This window comes from Sus scrofa, chromosome 7, assembly GCF_054392235.1.
Source record: "Sus scrofa isolate SSC_HxYL_T2T_F1_AM1 chromosome 7, Sscrofa_HxYL_maternal_Yorkshire_Landrace_v2.0, whole genome shotgun sequence".
Classification (NCBI taxonomy): Eukaryota; Metazoa; Chordata; class Mammalia; order Artiodactyla; family Suidae; genus Sus; species Sus scrofa.
The window spans coordinates 41,074,114-41,095,126 of record NC_139389.1 but is presented as its reverse complement, the minus strand read 5'-3'; the positions used below and the strand labels follow the sequence as shown (position 1 = coordinate 41,095,126).

The window sequence follows — 21,013 nt, the reverse complement described above, 5'->3', positions numbered from 1 at the left end:
GTAGAATGAGAGGCCCAAATTTTGTTTCTCACCCTGCTCTGGTCTAAACTTGAGGCATTTCATGCTGATATTTTTCTTCTAGTGGCTCCCAGCACATCCTCATCTATTTGGAATCTCAAACCAACTTGGAGGAGATGGGGGTATGGGGATTATTCTCACAGTTTTTTTTTAAGCTAGGGGAACCTAAGAAGCAAAGATACAATGAGGTGTTCAAGGTCACAACATGAATGTTGGATTGGAGACAACCCGGCCTTATGCCTCTTGCCCCAAGGCTGGCGGGCAGGTGGCCTCAGGCCAGCAGCAGCAGCTCCTGAAGCTTGATGCCTTAGCTGCACCCTGGCTCCTGATAGAGTTATCAGAGAACAGGGAACACGTACTTCCTGTAATCAGGGCAACCTTTCTTAGCCAGGGGTGGAAGCTGCAAGATGTGAAGTGTGTCTGATGAGCTCCTCTCTCAGTGCAGGGCCCAGAGTTAATAAAACTCAGGGAAATCACGGCAGGCAGCTGGAGCTGCAAGCAGGCGAGCTCCGGGGGCAGGGCCGCTGGGACTTCAGCTTCCACACAAAGCCAGGCTCGTGGCATTTTGTGCACGTTTCAGTTTTTTTCAGCAGCCGGGCGGGCAGATACAGGCAGCTTGGCATGGAAATGAATTTAGAGCTTTAAAAAAATAAAAGTGTTTTGCCCTTGGTGGCTTTTCAGACTGCCCCAGTGCAGGTACCATCAGGGGACATGGTTAAGAGCAGCAGTGTAGGAAAATCTGAGAGTGAGGGTGAAATGACAGCCCCCCTCCCTGCCCATCAGCGTGAGGTGAGGAGGGGCACAAAGTCCAAAACGCAGGCAGACCCTCAAGCAACTGTGGCAGGGGAGAAATGGGAGGGGTTTCTGGAATAGCATGGATCAAGGCTCTCCAGGGGAAAATCCAGCTGTTTCATCCCTCACCAAGCCAACCAGGGGATCATCCATGTGTTGGTGGGAGGCTAAGACTTCAGGGAGGGACGTAGACTGCTTTTAAGCTTCTGAAGAAATGTGAGGATTCATTCTCCATTTCCCAAGATGCACAAATAAGAGGAAATGGGCTTATATCAAGTGGAGAGAGAGTTCAGGAGGCCCACGTGTAGACTGGCTGACTAGGGGGTAATGTATTCAAATGTAATTAAATCCAGCAAAGAGGAAGAAAAGGGGGCTGGAGCCTGGGAAGGCCAGGCTGTGGAGGACCAAGGCCTGCAGGACACACCCACTGCTAGGCAGAAGAGGAAAAATCTACCAAAGAAAAGTGTTTTGGAGGTTCCGTGGGAGGAGAAATTTGGTGTACTTAGGTGAATCCAGGCTAGTTTCCTGGAAGAGATGGTACCAGAAAGATGGGTAGAATGTGGGCCTGGTGGAGAGGAAATACCAGGAAGAAAGGCCAGTGGCAACCACATGGCTGGTTCTGATTGGGTATAAAAGGCTGATAGTGGGAGATGAAGGTTCACCTTGGCCCTTATCCCAAAAGGCCCAGAGATGGTATCTTTGTGTTTATCAATCAACAGAAAGTCAAGGAGACCTATCCCTTGAAGGAGCTGAGGTGAGAGAAGAAAAGATCTAGGATTCTAATCTGAACTTATGTTAGTTTTTACCTCCAGTTGCTGCTTATTGGCAAAACATCCTTGGGCCAATTTCTTTCCCTCTAGGACTCAGTTTCCAGATCTGTAAAATCGAGGTGAGTTGCATTATCTCTAAAGACCTGGAGTTCCTGCTGTGGCACAAGGGGATCAGCAGCATCTCTAGCGCACTGAGACACAGGTTCAGTCCCCTGCCTGGCACAGTGGGTTAAGGATCCAGTGTTGTCACAGCTGTGGCGTAGGTCACAGCTGCAGCTCAGATCAGAAACTCCACATGCCACAGGGTGGCTGAAAAAAAAAGTTCTTTGTATCCTTTGCATCACCACGGTTTCCCACACAGCAATTAACAACACTGAGCTAAATACTGGGCTAAATGTGGGAGGTGGGGGAGTTCCCATCGTGGCACAGTGGTTAATGAATCCAACTAGGAACCATGAGGTTGTGGGTTCAGTCCCTGGCCTTGCTCAGTGGGTTAAGGACCCGGCGTTGCCATGAGCTGTGGTGTAGGTTGCAGACGCGACTTGGATCTGGCGTTGCTGTGGCTGTGGTGTAGGCCAGCGGCTACAGCTCCGATTAGACCCCTAGCCTGGGAACCTCCATGCCACGGGAAGTGGCCCTAGAAAAAGGCAAAAAGACAAAAAAAAAAAAAAAAAAAAAAAAAAAGTGGGAGGTGGGGAGGGGGGTGGATAGTGACATGCTATGATGTCTATGCTAGACAGGGCGAAAAGTAGAAGGGACAAGGCTTTGAGCACAGAGCACATGCTCAGATGGTACTGGACCAGGCGCTGGCCCCCTCCACCCTGCAACATGGGAGGGGCGGGGGGCCAGGGCCTTGTTTGCAGATACTGAGGCTCCCAGATGGAGCCTATTGTCAGACAAAGACGGGCTTTGGTCCCACACAGTCCTGGGTTCACATCCTGTCTCTGCCACTTATGTGTGTGAGCTTGGGCAAGTTAAGGCACTGAACTACTTTAGACCTTAGTTTCCTTATCTGTAAAATGGACCAGGTAATGCTCATATTCTCTAGATTCCTAGACCATAACTCAAAATGTGTGCTCCAGCTCCACTAGACAGATCTTCTGAGGAGACTGGGCCTCCCTCATCTGTATGTCCCTGGGGTAAACTAGCCCAGCTCATGGCTCAGAGGAGTAAAGTTTCATCACATGAGACCATAGCATCATGGAGTTATTGTGAAGATTAAATGTGTGGTGGGTGTTAAATTCTTTTTGCTGTGCTTATTACGTGTAGGTTGTTAGTCAACAAAATATGTAGATAAGAATCCCTTCCTTTTTCTATGCTAGTGGCCAAGGAGCCCCGAGATTCTCAATCTGATAGTTGTCACACAATAATTCAACAACTGAATTCATGGTAGATGCTCAATAACTGCTTGCTGATGGAAGGCTAGATGTGAGATGGATGTGGTGGTGAAGACTCAAGGCCTTGTTTGGGACTGGGAGGTGGAAGCCAAGGGTCCTCATGGAGGAATTGATGTTTCCAAGGGGAAAGGTGAAGTTTGCACACAGTCATATGACAGACTGAGCCCTCTTATGTGCTAGGCACCATCTCGGGAGCTGGGAAAGCAACCAGGAGCAAGACAAATGATCTTGCTTGCTTAAAACTTGTATTCTAGTGGGGGAAACAGACAAGGATACTGCTATGAAAAAAAATAAAGGAGGGTCGGGGGCTAAGAGTAGCAAGGTACTGTGTTAGGTAGTGTGGCCAGGAAGGCCCCTGCAGAGGGGGCCTTTGGGCAGAGACTTAGGGGACCTGAGGGACCCAGGGGCAAGTATTTTAGGCTGAGGGAACAGTAGGTACAAAGGCCCCTGAGACCAGAGCCTGCAGGACCAACAAGGAGGCCAGTGTGGTTGGAGTGGACTGTGAGGGGGAGAGAAAGATGAGATGAAGTCAGAGAGGTCATAGGCCTTTATGGTCACAGAGCCCATAGCTCAGCAAGTCCTTTTACCACAGACAGCGATGAAAGCCAGGGGAGGGTCTCAAGCTCAGGAGTGACACCAGCTGATTCTGTTTTCAAGTGGATCCCCTGGCTGGTGTGAGGGTTCTAGTAGCTCAACTGTGAAGGCAGGGAAGCCTCCCTCATGTGGAAAAACAGGAGAGGCTGGAAGGAGGAGCACAAGAGAAGTAAGAGAAGGGGTTCCTGTTGTAGCTCAGTGGGTTATGAACCTGACTAGTATGCATGAGGCTGCAGGTTCGATCCCTGGCCTTGCTCAGTGGGTTAAGGATCTGGAGTTGCTATGGCTGTGGTGTAGGCTGGCAGCTGAGTTCCAATTCAGCCCCTAGCCTGGGAACTTCCATATGCCACAGGTGCGGCCCTAAACAATAACAACAACAAAAAGAAATGAGAGAAGAAGCTGGTGCCCACTGGGTGGTGGACAGGAGCCAGGGTGGGAGGGGGCAGGATCCTAGGGGCAGGGTCAGCAGCAGGAAGGCCCTGGGGCTTCCCTTTGCCCAGAAGAACTGTGGACTGAGCCTGAGCGGTGCTGTGATGCGGGGAGAGGCAGAAAGGAAGGCGGGGTGGAGGTGGGGGGGTCTAGTTGGTATGGGGGTACATCTGCCAGGGGGCTGCCACCCTCCAGGAGGAATGGGCCTGGAGGTGGGACAGTCCCACAGTTAGCTTTTGCCTTTTCCTCTACTTCAGGAAAACACGGCTCCTCCCTAGACCTTCTCAGGCAGGTCCTCACTGCACTTGGGTGCCTGACCTTGCTGTTTTAAGTGGAGTCTCTTATTGAGGGAAGAGCCAGGTGACCTTGAGTCCTTTACAGTCTGCCTCTAAACTTGTTAGTGCAAGAGGTTTAACCTAGATGGTCTCCAACCAAGCCCCTTTTAGCATTTCTATTAATGGATGGAATCAGACACTGCATCCCCCCCACCTCTTTACTGCTATGGTGGTTTCAGGTTCCCATCATGGTGGCTGTCTTTCCCTTTCTCCTCAGGGCACACAGGTACCTGGTGCAGGGTGTTCAATTCAAAAGGGCACCCAGCCGAGATAGTAAATGGAGGCTCAAATCCAGCCTGCACTCTGCTCTAGAAGCCCAGTGCCCTGGCCGGCTCAGGGTTGCATTTTCTTTTTTTCCTTTTTTTTTTTTTTTTTGCTTTTTAGGGCTGCACCCAAGGCATGTGGAAGTTCCCAGGCTAGGGGTCGAATCGGAGGAGATACAGTTGCCAGCCACAGCCACAGCCACAGCAACATGGGATCCAAGCCAGCTCACGGAAGCTCCAGACCCCCAACCCAGTGAGGGAGGCCTGGGATAGAACCTGCATTTGTCGGATTTGTTTCCACTGCACCACAACAGGAACTCCCTGGGTTGCATTTCTTTTTTTCTAGCTTGTTCAAAGGTGCAGAATGGGCCACCCCACTTCCCTGTCCCATGCACACTCGTTTGTCAGCTCCTCTGTGTCCCTTTACCATGGCCAGCCTCCCAGAGGGCAGATCTGAGGGCAGCATTTACATGACACGCCTGGGGGAGGGGGTAAGGGGGAGGGCAGCAGCTGCCTCCTGTGAGGTCTGCCTCCTAAGCTCCATGGTGCTTTTCCTCTCCTTATCAATGCTGTGAGCTGCCTCTCGAAATTGCTCTGCCATCATTAACACCGTGCATTAGGTCAGATGAGAGTGTGTTTGCAGTCTTGGATGGCAAAGGCAAAACGCTGATGCTGATTATTCCAGATCTTCTGGGTCTGGCCCATTCCGTGCTCACAGTTTGTAATCAGAGAAACAAACATTGGTGAATGGTGGGGTGGGCCAGGGCCATGGTTGGTTCTATTCTGGCTGCCAGCCTCAGACAGCATATCTATAGCACCTGCTGGCCTGCTGGACATCGCAGCTGACCTCAGTCACTTAGCACTATCCCATCCTCCAAAGAGAAAGGACTTCTCCAATGGCATAGGCTGCTTTTGAACCATCAACAATTCATTTGAGGAGTTTCCATGGTGGCGCAGTGGAAACGAATCCAACTAGGAACCATGAGGTTGCAGGTTCTATTTCTGGCCTCGCTCAGTGGGTTAAGGATCCAGCATTGCCGTGAGCTGTAGTGTAGGTCACAGACGCGGCTTGGATCTGGCGTTGCTGTGGCTGTGGTGTAGGCCGGCAGCAACAGCTCCGATTAGACCCCTAGCCTGGGAATCTCCATGTGCCATGGGTGCAGCCCTAAAAAAAAAAAAGACCAAAAAAAAAAAAAAAAATTTCATTTGAGCAAGGATTGTGAGCATTTTGCCCTGGGTCTGCTTAGCAAGTTTTGTGTTCTGGAATCACTGGCTAGCCATGTAGCTTTGGTGTCCCCTTCTGAAAAGCCTCTGTGCCCAGAGGAGGCCAAGGCCCATGGCATTGCATCATGGCTCCTCACCTCCTGGCCTCATAGTCTACCTCTGCTACCTTCATCCTGTGCTGCAGCTACACTAGGGTCCCTAAATACAGCTCTCTGGGAGTTCCCTGAGAGGGTTGAGGACGGGACATTGTCATTGCTGTGGCATGGGTTTGATCCAGAGCCCAGGAACTTCTGCATGCTGCGAGTGTGGCCAACCCCCCCCCCCCAACAACAACAACAACAAAAAAAACCAAAACAAACCAAAAGAAAACACAAAAACAACCACAGCTCTCCAGCCCTTAATCATACTGGTCTCCAACCAGGAGCACCTGCTCAGCCGCATCCTCCAGGCAGTTTGTCATCTGTAGCAGCCTCTGTCCTGTGCCCTCACTTTTACCACTGCAGTGTGCTGCAGCCCCACATCCAACTGCCAAGCCCCTGTATTTCTTTGCTTGAAGGTTTCTCTGGCTTCTAGAAATTTTGTTGCCACTCTATGCTGGACAGGACAGAGTGCCAGAGAGGTAACGCCCTCTGGAAGCAGCCCTCAGCCACTGAGGCAGGGACTGCTGAGAGGTGGTGTGTACACACCACTGCTCCCTGCCCCTCCCATGGGCTAAGTGTGAGATGTGTTCTGCTGGTCTCCCAGAGCTCCTCAGTGGGAATAAGCCCTGGTCGCCCACAGGGATAACTGGTTTGATAAAGCTCCCTTATTGGCTGCCTTTCCTGCCTCACCTCCACATTTCCCACACAGCATTTCCTTAATCTCCCAAATAAACTACTTGCGTTTAAATCTCTCTCTCAGGGTCTGGTTCTGAGGGAAGCAAACAGTCATCATCTTCAATGTCCATCTCAGTATCACCGCCTTTTTGCAGTTCCTCCTGACGCTCCTTTGTGCCCACTCCTGGGGCCGACCTGATGGTCAGCTCTTCTCTGCTCCGCTGGCTCTTTGTACCTACCTCAACAACACGCCTCATGCTCCACTATGATTTATTTTCTGCATGTCCTGGGGCCCTCACTAGCCTGGGAACTTTGGAGAGATATACTATGTCTTTTTCACCTGTTTATTCTCTGAACCTAAGGCAGCACCTGAGCACCTGGCACACAGTAAGTGCCATACACACACACACACACACACAGCCAAAGAGCCAGCAATGGAAATGCAATGGATTAAGAGGGAATAGAGAGAAATAGACAAGTTCCAGAACCTTCCTAGAAAGAGGCCCAAGGGCTGCTATGCCAGATGCTGTCACATTAAAGGTTTATATAGTAGAACTTCGTTCTCACCACTCACCTGCTCAACAACCTGCGATGGCTCCCACTTGTCTTCCTCCACTAGGCCTAATTTCATGGATGGTTTTTTTTTTTTTTTTGTCTTTTGTCTTTTTTGTTGTTGTTGTTGCTATTTCTTGGGCCGTTCCCGCGGCATATGGAGGTTCCCAGGCTAGGGGTTAAATCGGAGCTGTAGCCACCGGCCTACGCCAGAGCCACAGCAACGCGGGATCCGAGCCGCGTCTGCAACCTACACCACAGCTCACGGCAACGCCGGATCGTTAACCCACTGAGCAAGGGCAGGACCGAACCCGCAACCTCATGGTTCCTAGTCAGATTCGTTAACCACTGCGCCACGACGGGAACTCCTCATGGATGTTTTTTTTTTTTCTTTTTACAGCCGAACCTGTGGCACATGGTAGTTCCTGGGCTAGGGGTCCAATCAGAGCGCGAGCTGCCGGTCTATACTGCAGCCACAGCAATGCAGGATCCGAGTCACATCTGTGACCTACACTGCAGCTTGCGGCAATGCCAGATCCTTAACCCACAGAGCGAGGCCAGGGATTGAACCCGAATCCACACAGACACTGTGTCGGGTACATTAACTCACTGAGCCACAACGGAAGCTCACGTGGATGGCTTTTAAAACCCTCCATCATTCGGCCCCATCCTAAGAGGTGGTCAAGACTCTTGTTCAGAGTCAGGCTTTGGTCTCAACAGCCTAGGTTCACCTTCTTGCTCTCCCACTTCCCAGTTGGGTAATCATGGGTGAGTTACTTAGCTTCCCTGGGATAATAATACCTCACACCTATACTTATTTTAAGACCTTATAATCGTGCATGGTCCTTATGAATATACTAAAAACCACTGATCTGTGTACTTTAAGATGGTGAATTTTATAGAACAGGAAAGTATCTAAAAATTAAGCATGGCGTCTGCCCTAGGATAGGCTCTTTGAAAACAGAGTGGTGATTATCATTCTTACCAAGGAGATTTCCCAAGGGCGGGAGCACCTGGCCGGGCACAGGGCAGGTACTCTGTAAACACTGGCAGAACATTCCATAAGTATGTTTGAAGCATGTCCAAGACAGGTATGGGGTGGGGGAATGGAGGGCACAGATATTCCAAGCCCAGTTTTTCGCTCTTGGGGAATGGAGGCCGGACTAATTCCTGGTGGTGACAGGGCCTCAAGGCTAAACCGGAGAGAGGGTGGAGCCCTCCTACCCAGTAACCGCCCACTGCCCTGGGAATCCCAGCGCCTTTGTTCTGGGTATCCCAGGTGACAGAACCCAGTCCAGCCAATCCTGAGCCATGGCTAAACGGAGAACACTTAACCCTAGAGGATGAACCTGTTCTTAATATTTTTCTTTGACTGGCTGTATGTGATGTTCTGGGAATTGACTTCAAACAATCGCAACGCCCCGTCAGGCGTCAGGCCCCGCTGCCAAAGCCAGGCCTAGAGGGCGGGGCTTTTCCCGGGCCAGCCTCAGGCTCCAGGCCTCCCCAGACCCCTCCCCGGGGCACAAAGGCGGCTCGGTCCAAACGCTAGGCGGTGGGAGCAGAAGGGGAGATTCCAGCTCAACAAAGCTGAGACAGGCTGAGGAGGGGCTGTGGGGGATTTCCTAGAAACCAGCCAATGTGCGAGGCCCAGGGGAGACGCCACGGAGCTGCAAACCCAGGTCCAGAAGGGCGAGACTGGGTCAGGGTCGGCCGCAAAGGGCTGGCTGGGAGGGGGCCGCCTGGGAGGCCCGCCTCAACTCTCTCCTCTCTCCCGAGGCTGGGATCTCCCACGGCTGGGATCGGAGCCTCGCACACAGCAGGCTCGGTGCAGGTTTCAGAAAAGCCCGGGGAGCTTGAACCACCCTGTGCTTGGAGGAAGCTTCTAGACCTGAGAGCTGGCTCAGCCTTGTGGTCACGACGACGGGACGCGGGTGGGGTGGGGGCGCTGGTGAGTGGCTTAGGTAGCTAATTCCGCGTGGCCAGGCCCAGAGGGAGCCAGAGGCGGATATTGGGGCGGGCGGGGGGCGCCCATACGCCCACCCTGCCTAGGCCTAAAGGGAAGCCGAGGCCGCCCCTCTGGGCACTGGGGTCGCCCCCACAGTCTTCCCCAGGAGATGAAGAGTCTGTTTCTGGACCGAGACCCGCCCCTTGGTGGGGCGCACCCTCAGCAAAGACACACACCCCCAAACCTCTGGGGGTGGGGGTGCTGTCTCTTTGCATACGTGCCCCCCCCCCCCCCGGCTCCGCACAGACCCTTCTCTTACAGATGCCCTTTGGTTCACACATCCCTCTTCCTTCCCGGCATCTGGAACCCCGTCCCCACGCGCGCCACACGCACGCACACACAGACTCACACGCTGGCACGGACACACTCACACCCGCGCGCAGACCCCGCCCGCGGCCCCGCCCCGGCCCCTGCGGGCGCCCCCTCCGGCGTTCGAGGACCCGGCACGCAGCCGGCCCCGGGTGGCGGGAGGCGGCGGCTTGGGGCAGATTTGATTTTCCCGCAGCCCAGGCGCCCCGGAGCCGGAGTCCGAGCCGAGGAGGTGGCGCTCGCAGCCGCGTCCCCAGCCCCGCCGCCGCCCGCGAGGAGACCCGGCGGGAGGCGGCGCAGCCTCTGAGCTCAGGGCTCGCTCGGCGCTGCTTGAGTCCCACCACCCCCACAGCCCGCGCCCCATCCCGCCCCCCACGCCCCTCGCCTTCTCCTGCACCTCCTCTGCCCCCACCCCCAAACTCCCCGCCCCTCTGCCGGGGCCGCTGGCCACGACTCCGCGAGTCCCTCCCCGCGCCCCTCCGGCTTTCCCCGCTGCGCCCCGGCTCCCTGAGCTGCTTGCCCCTCTCCGCTGGGCCCCCAGCCTCGTCGCGTCACCCGCACCCTCTCCTCTATCCTCGGCCCCCGCTCCCTCCGCCCCCCTTCCCTCTCTCACTTCCCACGCCCCCTCTTTCGCTCTCCTCTCTCCTCCCTTTGCCGCCCAGCCCCAGCTCCGGAGTTGGGGGAGAGACCAGGGTTTCTGTTGCTCCGGAGCAGGCGTGAATCGCGCAGGGATTGACGAATTTAGGGTGGGGGGCACGGTGGGCTATGGAGCAGCCCGAGGACATGGCGTCGCTGAGCGAGTTCGACTCCTTGGCGGGCAGCATCCCGGCCACCAAGGTGGAGATCACCGTGTCCTGCAGGTGAGCTGCCCGCTGGCCGGGGCCCCCCTGCCCCGCCCCTGGACCCGAAGCCCCTCGGCCCCTGCGGCTGCGACCCTCTGCCTTCGCGCGCCCGCTTCCAGAGTCCTTTCCTCCAGGACGCCCCTCTGCCTGTGGGGCAAGAGCCCCTGTCCAGCCACGGGTGGCGACGGGGGATTGGGAAAATAGGTTTAGGGTCGTTTCCCGGAAAGTTTGCACTCGCGGCTGTTGTTGTGAGGAGATAAGACACAGGAAAGGGCCCAGGCGCACGAGTGGGGAGACGGAGGTAGTGAAAGGACGTGGCAGGGTCTTCACGCAGTCTCTTTCTGATTATCCCCTCCCCAAATCGAGAAAAGAGTGGTTGCCTCATTCCTGCCAGGCGTGCCCAGCCTCTGCCCTCTGTGCCCTCCTCTCTCTTCCCCCCTCTCCTTTGCCCCAACCTTCTCACTCTCTCCTTCCTCACCCACCCACCCACTATTCTAGACCCAGGATTCTAAAGCCTTTCATCACCTCCGACAACAAAATGACTCTTGGAAAAGGATCATATTGATTCATTCATCCTGAGGTGTGGATAACTGATAACAACTTAAAGAGGCACATTAAAAAAAATAAATAACCGGGGTGCAAAATCTTAAGCAGAAGGACTAGAACACTGAGTGTGGAATTTTAGAGTCCAGCAAGGGTGTGTGTGTGTGTGTGTGTGTGTGACATGTCACACAGGTTTCAGGAGTGACTTCTCCATCTAAACTGGGTCTCCCCCCGGTTCTTCTGTCTGAGAGGAAGGCTGCCCAGGCAGCAAGGGGTACAGTGGGGAAGGGAGGATTTTTCCCTAGTGTAGTCACCCTGTGGCTGGCCCAGGGATTCTGAGGGGCAACTGTGGCCTATGCATAGTTCACCTCTTGAGTTTTTGCTGGAGATGCCATTCCCCCACCCAAATGACCAACAGCATTTTTGGGTTCTGGGTGTGCACTTGTTCCAAAGAGCCACCCCATCCTCTTCCAGGCTCCTCTTTGGTCAGACCTTTTATCCACCCTCACAGCCCCCCAACCCTGTATCCCAGAGGTGCAGCACTGAGAAGGTGTAGATGGAGTCAGAGTAGCCAGTCTGGGATGTGAGAGAGGGAAGGACTGGGGGGTTAGGGGGGTTAGATTGAGTGCGGGTGAGGGCTGATGAGGTTAAACACAGCTGGTCCCCTGCGTCAGGCCCTTCTGGGGACCCCTGTGATAGCCCCACCCATCTCCCCCTTGGTCCCACACACAGTTTTGTCAGAATTATCTCCCAAGGCCATTTGCATCATGCCATTCCTCTGCTGGGAGATTCCTGATGGCCCATTAGCTCCAGTCTCACCAACCTCAGCCATCAACAGCTGCCACAAACCGCCCTCCCCTCTCCCGCGGGGCACATGTCCCCGCTCCTGACACTCCTTCCCAACCTTCAGTCACGCCTGTGTCAGAGCTGTCTTAGGATCCTTCTCTCCTCAGAGGCTCCAAACAGCCTGTTCCCCATCCAGACCTCACCCCTCCTTGATCTCTACCCATTCATGTCCACCCATCCTGAAAGGCCTGGCCCCGTACTCCCCACTTCCAGCCCTCCTCACCCATGAGATGCCCAGCCCGGATCACTGTCTTTATGGCCCCTGGGTCCTGAGTGCTCAGCCTGGGCCACAGGGTCTCTCACACACTGAACACGAAAATCTCAGAAGCCCTCTTCCCCCAAAGCAGTTTTGTAGGCATTTGAGGGCGGGGATCCCCACCCTGACTCAGACTCTCTACTCCAGGGGAGAGGAGGAGTCAGAGGGCGAATGGCATGGTGGCTTTGGAGTCAGACACCTTCACATGGAATCTGCGCCACCACTGGGGGCAAACTTTTAGCCTTGGTTTCCCCCATTTGTCAAGTGCAAACAAAGAGCCTGGATTCGTTGAGAAACATTTGCCAAGGTAGCCCCTGTGCTTGGAAGCATGGCTGGCTCCCAGCAGGTACTCAGCAAATACTGTTGGAGGAATTTGCTTACTGTTGGAGAGGATCATTAGGCATCTAGCACCCTACTTTGTGCTTGCTTTGCACACACAGTAGTTGCTTAATAAAGAGCTACAATGATTACTGTAAGGCAATGGTGCTTGGCCCCTCCTGTTTACTCTCTGGAAGTGGTGATGTCCCAAGGATTCAAACCTTTTGCCTAAGCATTACTCAGGGATATAATTGAATTCTGACGGGGGTGGGGGTGGGGGTGGGGTTCTGGGATCCCATCCCCTTTCATGTGATGTCAGCCTGAGGCGAGCATGACCCAGGGGATGGTAAGTGGGTTTGGGGAGGAAAGAGTGAGGAGAGAAGGGGTCACCAGAAACAGAGAGGAGACAAGAAAACAGTGTGGGTGGCCTGGAAATTGTAAGTCCATTGCTTTGCCTTAACCAGGTCCAACTATCTAATTTCTAGAACAGATCGAGAAAGGGGGAGAGAGTAGAGGAAAAGGAGGAGGAGAGGAGGAGGAAGCTGGTGGGGAAGAGGGGGAACTGCACAGAATGATTTTCTCCAGTGTATGCTATATTTCATGGCCACCAACTAATGAGAGGCAAGGCCTCATTTGCTGCCTCTCATGGTCGGCTCTGACCGGGGCCCCAGGGAGGAGGCTATGGGGTGCCTCTGCCCTGAACATCTAGGTGACACCTGCCAGGTGGACAGGGACTAGCAGGGCAGGCAGAGCAGTTGGTGGGCAGAGAAGTCCAGGGGGCTTCAGAATATTCAGGCATCTGGGGATGAGGGGGCCAGTGTTTCAAAGGAACTAGAAACTGGCATTTCTGGGAGCTGGCTCCTTAGGAAGGTCCCTGCCACCCCCTGCAGCCCTAAGAGGTTTCTGCTGCTGCCTAGGGGAGGACCTAACCCCTCACCCCACCGTCATGCCTATCCGAGAACACCCCTAGCTGAGCAAAGCTGCCTGGCCCAGGGGCATATCTGAGCCCCAGCCCGGGACCAAGCAGAGGCTCATCCAAACCTCTGCTGAAGGCAGATGACACCATGGGATGGACATGTTTGGGCCTCTGCTTTTGTGTTTGCTATCTTCTGGACTAATCATTTGTCTACTCCCAAACAATTATTTTTACTGATTTTGGTAAACTTAGGACCAAAGATTTTAAAGCCTCTGGTTGTTTAGTTCACTACTTAAGAACATAAGCCTGGAGTTCCCTGGTGGCACAGTGGGTTAAGGATCTGGCGTTGTCACTGCTGTGGCTCTGGTTATAGCTGTGGCAAGCATTTGATCCCTGGAACTTCTGCATGCTGTGGGTGTATGGCAAAAAAAATTAAAAAAAAAAAAAAAAAAGAAACGTGAGGTGCAGTGGGTTAAGAATCTGACTACAGCATCTCAGGTCACTAAGAGGCACAGGTTCAATCCCCGACCTGGCATAGTGGGTTTAAGGATCCTGTGTTGCTGTAGCATAGGTTGCACCTGTGGTTCAGATTCAGTTCCTGGCATGGGAATTCCATATGCTGTGGATGCAGCCATTAAAAAAAAAAAAAAAAAGGAGCATGAGTCCATGGGGTCTGTCTACCTAGGTTCAAATCCCTGTGATCTTGGGTAAAGTACTTAACCTGGGCCTTAGTTTCCTCATCTGTAGAGGAAGCATAATAATCCTTATCACAGTAGAAGGATTAAATGGATTAAGCCATGAATAGCAATTTATGATGCCTATTATTTGACACCTGGAAGTAAATAAAAAATCTGTCTCTATAGTTGATTTGGTAGGTCCGGGAGATCTGATTCATCTAGAAAGTCTTATGCCCTCTCCCCATGCCCCAGCTTTTTTTTTTTTTGTTTCCCCCATGCCTAGGGTGTGCAGAAGTTCCCCAGCTAGGGATCGAACTCCAGCCACAGCAGCAACCTGAACCTCTACAGTGACGATACTGTATCTTTAACTCACTGCACCATAAGGGAATTCCTTTTGGACATATATTTGATATACTGTGTACATGGAGAAATTCTGAGGGGTTGTTTTGGAAGTGAGCAGGGTAGATGGTTTGCGAAACCAGATTCCAGCAGACGTTGTAGAAAGCGTGAGCTACAGGCTTCTCCTTCCCCTGATGGACCTTTTGCGACTTTATTAGGCTCCCTGCAGACCCAGTGAAAACTCACCTGTCTGGTGCCCCATTCCTCAAGGGCCCCACTATTGTTCGGGTCTCTCTGCTTCATCAGATTCAGGGATCCAGACCAATGGTTGGTTAGAAAGAACAATTTGCATTCTTTATGTAACAGGAAATCTTTGCACTTCTGCGGGGTCTCGCTGGCAGAAGCAACACATGTGATGGTGCTACGTGGTGGGACTCCTGAGACCCATAGGAAAGGCTCGGAGGGGAGAGTCCAGAGGCAGGCGGTGGTTTAGCCCTGCCGGCATCTCTCAAGCGACTGCTCTCTCCCCTCCAGCGGTCATGGGGCTGGTAGGCAGCTGTTGCCTCTGCCCCAGAGATGTTTTCTGCTGTCCTGGGGGCTTGAGAGGGCCGACCTCAAAAGCTGTGCCCTCAGCCTCTCAGAAGGGGTGTGAATGGGCTCTGAACCTTTCTTTTAACAGGCAGGGGAGGTTGGCTTTGGGGATGGAGGGGTCTGGGGGCAGTGTGGCCTCTGTTAGAGCCAGTGCTAGGAAAAAGCAATCCATTCAGCCACTGACTACATCAAGGTACTGTTTACTGGAGACAGAGGAATAATAATAGTGGGATTTGGAGTTCCTGTCGTGGCTCAGTGGTTAACAAACCTGACTAGTAACCATGAGGTTGCGGGTTCGATCCCTGGCCTCTCTCAGTGGGTTAAGGATCCGGCGTTGCCATGAGCTGTGGTGTAGGTCGCAGATGTGGCTCGGATCCCAAGTTACTGTGGCTGTGGTATAGGCTGCGGTTACAGCTCCTATCTGACCCCTAGCCTGGGAACCTCCATATGCCGCAGGTGCGAACCTAAAAAAAAGACAAAAAAATAAAAACATAAAAATAAAATAAATAATAATAAGATTTACTGAGTGCTTATTGTGTGCTAGGCACTTATATCTGTGTTAGGCAGAACCATATGCAATTGCCTGTACTCAACAGTTTTTAACCTGTTCAAGAAGCAATTTGGTCCGAACTAAGATTATTAGTTTCCAATTGCTGCATAACAAATCACCACAAACGTGGCCACTTAAAACAATAGCCATTTAGGAATTCTCGTGTGGCTCAGCAGGTTAAGGATCTGGTGTTGTCACTGCAGCCACTCAGGTCACTACTGTGGCTCAGGTTTGATCCCTGACCCAGGAACTTACTCATGCCATGGGCATGGCAAACAACAATAAGAAGAACAAAAACCAAATAACCCAGCCGTTTATTATCTCACAGTTTCCGTAGGTCAGAGGCCCAGGCACAGCCAGCCAGCTTCTCTGCTCTGGGTCTTCCCAGACTGAAATCAAGCTGTCTGCAGGGGCTGTGATCTCATTTGAGGCTTGGGGTCCAAGCCAAGCTCATTTAGGTTGTTGGCAGAATTTAATTCCTTGCAGCTGTAGGATTAAAGCCCTGAGTTCCTGCTGGTTGTTGGGTTCGGGCTCTTAGCTCCTACAGGCCACCCTCAGGTCCTAGACCCAAGGGCCTTTCACAACATGGCAGCTTCCTTCTTCAAAGCCAGTGGGAGAATCTCTTCAGAGTCTGCTACTTAATATAAAGTAAGAGGGGACTTCCCACCATGGCTCAGTGGAAACGACTCCGACTAGGAACCATGAGGTTGCACGTTCGATCCCTGGCCTCTCTCAGTGGGTTAAAGATCTGGTGTTGCCGTGAGCTGTGGTGTAGGTCGCAGATGCGGCTTGGATCTGGCATTGCTGTGGCTCTGATTAGACTCGAGCCTGAGAACCTCCTTATGCTGCAGGTGCAGCCCTGAAAAGCAAAAAAAAAAAAAAAAAGCTCTTTGGTATCTCTTCTTATAAGGGCACTAAACCCCTCATGAAGACCCCACCCTTGTGACCTCAAATAACCCTAATTACCTCCCAGATACCAGCATATTGAGGATTAGCGTTTCAACATGTAACTTTGGAGAGTTACATAGTCAGTTGACAGCCACAAGGGACAGGAGCCTACTTTCTTTGACTTCAGGGCATCTCCATCAGATACCTGAACCAGTGTGGATACTGTTAGCAGGAAAGGAGTGAGGAGTGCTTTCTGGGTGGACAGCCATGGCCTCGGCCACAAGGAGGCTTTCTAAGTAATTCACATTTTAAAAAAAAATCAAGCCAATGATGTCTGATAGAGATAAGTGCTCTGCAAATAAGTTTGTGGTTGTTGGGGATGGGCAGGTGATATTGAGCTGAGATCCAAAGGATGAGAAAGCCAGCTGGGGGAGGATTGGGATGGAGGGTGATTCAGATATAAAGAATAGCAAATGCAAAGGTCCTGTGGCAGAAAAGACTTTGGCATGCCTGCAAAACTGCAGGGAAGCTAGTATGGCTAGAGTAATGTGAGTGGAAGAGGATGAGGTCAGAGAGGAAATGGGCAGTGTGACCCATGCTGAAGAATTTGATTAATTTTTTTCTTTATTTTTTAATTTTTGGCCGTGCCTGTGGCATGTGCAAGTTCCAGGGTGAGGGTTCAAACCTGTGCCACAGCAGCGACCTGAGCCACAACAGTGACAACATCAGATCCTTATCCCACTGAGCTACCAGGAAACTCCCTGATTTATTATTCTAACAGCAGCTGCTGGCAGTGGGCTGGAGGGGGGTTAAACAGGAGTAATATGATCAGATTGGCCTTCTAAAAATTCTTTTATTTTTATTTATTTATTTATTTATTTTGCTTTTTAGGGCCACACCCTCGGCATATGGAGGTTCCTAGGCTAGGGGTCAAATCAGAGCTGTAGCCGCCAGCCTACACCACAACCATAGCAACGCCAGATCTGAGCTGCATCTTTGAACTACACCACAGCTCACGGCAACTCCAGATCCTTAACCCACTGAACGAGGCCAGGGATCAAACCCGCAATATCATGGTTCCTAGTTGGCTTTGTTTCCGCTGACCATGATGGGAACTCCTAAAAATTCTTTTATATACATATATATATATATACACACACACACACACACACACACACACACACACACACATATATATACACCCCACACACATATATGTAACTGAATCACTTTCCTATATACCTGAAACTAACACAACATTGTAAATAACTATACTTCAATTTGAAAAATGGTTAAAAAAATTTTTTTTAATTTCTCTGGTTACTCTGAGGAGAATGGATTGATAAGGGGGTGGTAGGCAGAGATAGGAACTGAAACACTTTTCTAAGCAGGAGGCCACTGCAGTGTCCAAGTGAGAGATAATGGCAGTGGTAGGGGAAAGTGGACAGTTCTGGGATGTTTTTGAAGTAGAACATTTTTAAGACTTGATGAATGGGACAGGAGGGGGCATAAGTGAGAGCAGCACTGAGCATGCTTCCCACGTTTCTTTTTTTTTATATATATATAATTTTTTTTTCCCCACTGTACAGCAAGGGGATCAAGTTATCCTTACATGTATACATTACAATTACATTTTTTTTTCCTCACCCTTTGTTCTGTTGCAACATGAGTATCTAGACAAAGTTCTCAATGCTACTCAGCAGGATCTCCTTATAAATCTATTCTAAGTTGTGTCTGATAAGCCCAAGCTCCTGATCCCTCCCACTCCCTTCCCCTCCCATCAGGCAGCCACAAGTCTTTTCTCCAAGTCCATGATTTTCTTTTCTGAGGAGATGTTCATTTATGCTGGATATTAGATTCCAGTTATAAGTGATATCATATGGTATTTGTCTTTGTCTTTCTGGCTCATTTCACTCAGTATGAGAGTCTCTAGTTCCATCCATGTTGCTGCAAATGGCATTATGTCATTCTTTTTTATGGCTGAGTAGTATTCCATTGTGTATATATACTACATCTTCCGAATCCAATCATCTGTTGACGGACATTTGGGTTGTTTCCATGTCCTGGCTATTGTGAATAGTGCTGCAATGAACATGCGAGTGCACGTGTCTCTTTTAAGTAGAGTTTTGTCCGGATATATGCCCAAGAGTGCTTCCCATGTTTCTGTTTTAAGCTATTGGCTTCGCAGTTGCACAAGGCAGTATGTGACTGCGAGCACAGAGGAGGAAACTGAGGTTAAGTAGCTTGTCCAGGGCCACAGAATTGCCGTGTGTCTATGTGCAGATTCTAGTTTGAACAGAACTGAGGCCAGAGCTCATGCTCTTTTTCCTTGGTCACGCAGCATAGGAGGGACAATTATTACAATAATTAATAATAATAAAAATGCAAATAGCTCTGGGAAGAAGAGCTCTTTAAGCCATGTGAAAATTGCTTTTTAGACCTTGGCGAGGTTGCTTGGCAGGGAGATCATGCATGGGGGTGAGAAACAGGATCTGAAAGGGGAGATGGGCGAGTGCCAGGGGCTGGGTGCCAATGTCCCTCTCCTCTCCAGCTCCCGCCTCCCTTTCCTCGGATCACTTCTGCCTGTTAGGATGGGGAGCGGGACAGGGGGAGATGGGAAGCCCTCCAGTTCTCTTCAGCTGTTCCTTTGGGAGCGGCCCTGATGAAGCTGGGGGCAGGAAATGGGGGAGTGAGGAGGTGAGGGGTATGGCTGGCCAGGTGGGGATTCCAGAGACCCTGGGTTTTGGTAATGCAGGTGCTCCCCATGGCACCTCTGAATGGGCTCAGGCTTCAGAGTTCAGTATCAGTGCACTGGGCAAGCTGGGTGATGCTGGCACACCTCAGCCCCAGTCGCCTTTCCTGCAGAAGGAGGTAACGTTTACCTCCTGGCTTTGATACATGGGGTGAATAGGGTGTCACAGGTTAAGTACCTAGCAAAAGACTTAGTACAGACTATGTCTGCAGTTAATGTGGTTCTCCCACCCTCTTTGCCTACCTGGAGTTGACCAGATGTTTGGTGTTGAATTGTTCTATAGAGAAATGGGGTACTTCTGGCAGCCCCCTCAGGCTCTGGGGTCTCTCCAACACCTTCAGGATTTCTGTTTCTCCCTGAGAGTGGCTCACCTGTCCCATCTGCTCTCTTCCATGAAGGCTGTACTACAGCCAGGTGGACAGGGATGGGCGAGGCTGCTGGAGGTCCTGATCCTGCCCAGCATTAGGGGAGCAGGGAGGTGAGAACAAGGGGAAGCTCTAGAAGCTGTCTTGTTCTCCGCAGGCCTTTTGTTGACACTTACGGTGTGCCAGGCACTGAACTGCAAATAACCATGTGCTGGACACTGTTCTGTTTCACATTTATGAACTCTACAGATTGTCAGAGAACCTGTAGGAGGGACTATTATTACCCCCACCTCATAGCTGGAGATATTTAGGCACAGAGAGACTAACTGATGCTAAGAGGAAAAGCTGGGTTTTGGGTCCAGCATTGAAGCTCCAAGTTTTTACCTTTAAATCCTGTACCCCCCAAACCCCTAACCCACCCCCGTTGCTCCCTAACCTTTCGCCAGAGGTGGGAGGGATGCTTATGGAGCCTTGTTTAGGAAAGAAATTAAACTTTCTAGTCTTTCAGATTAAACCAGTTAATCTTTTCTTGCCCTTTGTGCTTCATGAAGCACTTTGGGAATATGATGAAATCTCTCCAAAATAAGAATGCATCCATATGGACCAATGTGCCCTATTTTGTTAATAGCTTCAGGGGATGCATGGACTTCTCTCAGGGACCTCCAGTCCAGGAACGTCTCAGATGAGGGTTCTTGGTGTGTTTCCTTCTGTTTCACAGCCAGTACACAGTTTGTACATCTGTGTGCACAGCTAGTGCAGCTACTGCATCTATGAAAGATACACGGGCTTTATTCAAAGTCAGGTGTGTGATAATCAGTTCACCGAGCATTTTGCTACAAGAGCAAATATGTAGGTACCTGAGCCTGGGGCTTCCTCCTCCCTGGGCTGTGTCTCCCTTCAGACTGGGGGCTCCCTGAGGCCAGGTCTGTGTCTTCCCTCAGACGGGGGCTCCCAGAAGGTAAGATTGTGTCTCCCTTCAGACTGGGGCTCCCTGAGAGCAGGGCTGTGTCTCTCTACTCAAACAAGGGGGCTCCTTGAGGCAGGGCTGTTTCTCCCCTCATACTCTGGCTCCTTGAGGGCAAGGCTGTGTTTCCCCCCTCAGCTGGGGGGCTCCCTGAGGCCAGGGCTGTGTCTTCCCTTCAGACGGGGGCTCCCTGAGGGCAGGGCTGTGTCTCGCCTCAGACGGGGGCTCCCAGAAAGTGAGGCTATGTCTCCTCTCAGACTGGGGGGCTCCCTGAGTGCAGGTCTGTGTCTTCCCTCAGACGGGGGCTCCCGGAAGGTAAGGCTGTGTCTACCCTCAGACTGTGGCTCCTTGAGGCAGGGCTGTGTCTCCCCTCAGACTTTGGCCCCTTGAGGCAGGGCTGTGTCTTTCCTCAGACAAGGGCGCTCCCTGACGGCAGGTCTGTGTTTCCCCCCTCAGCTGGGAGGCTCCCTGAGGGCAGGGCTGTGTCTCCCCTCAGACCGGTGCTCCCTAAGGACAGGGCTGTTTCTCCTCAGACGGGGGCTTTCTGAGGGCAGGGCTCTGTCTCTCCTTAGACGGGGGCTCCCTGAGGGTAAGACTGTGTCTCCCCTCAGACGGGGGCTCCCTGAGGCCAGGGCTGTGTCTCTCCTCTCAGACTGGGGGGCT

The 21,013-nt window shown here is 51.9% G+C and overlaps 1 protein-coding gene across 15 annotated transcripts in view; it reads left to right on the top strand.

The window, feature by feature from the left end:
- The first annotated feature begins 9,630 nt into the window (after window positions 1-9,630).
- Window positions 9,631-21,013, top strand: part of CPNE5 (copine 5) — a 112,641-nt gene continuing 101,258 nt past the window's right edge. For all 15 annotated transcript variants that reach the window (XR_014810004.1, XR_014810000.1, XR_014810003.1 and 12 more), the window contains exon 1: window positions 9,631-10,363. Coding sequence is in view for 10 of the 15 variants with exons in the window: in XM_084967919.1 (XP_084824045.1) it covers window positions 10,269-10,363 (95 nt within the window). In the remaining 5 variants the exon portion in view is untranslated. The remainder of the gene's footprint in view (window positions 10,364-21,013) is intronic.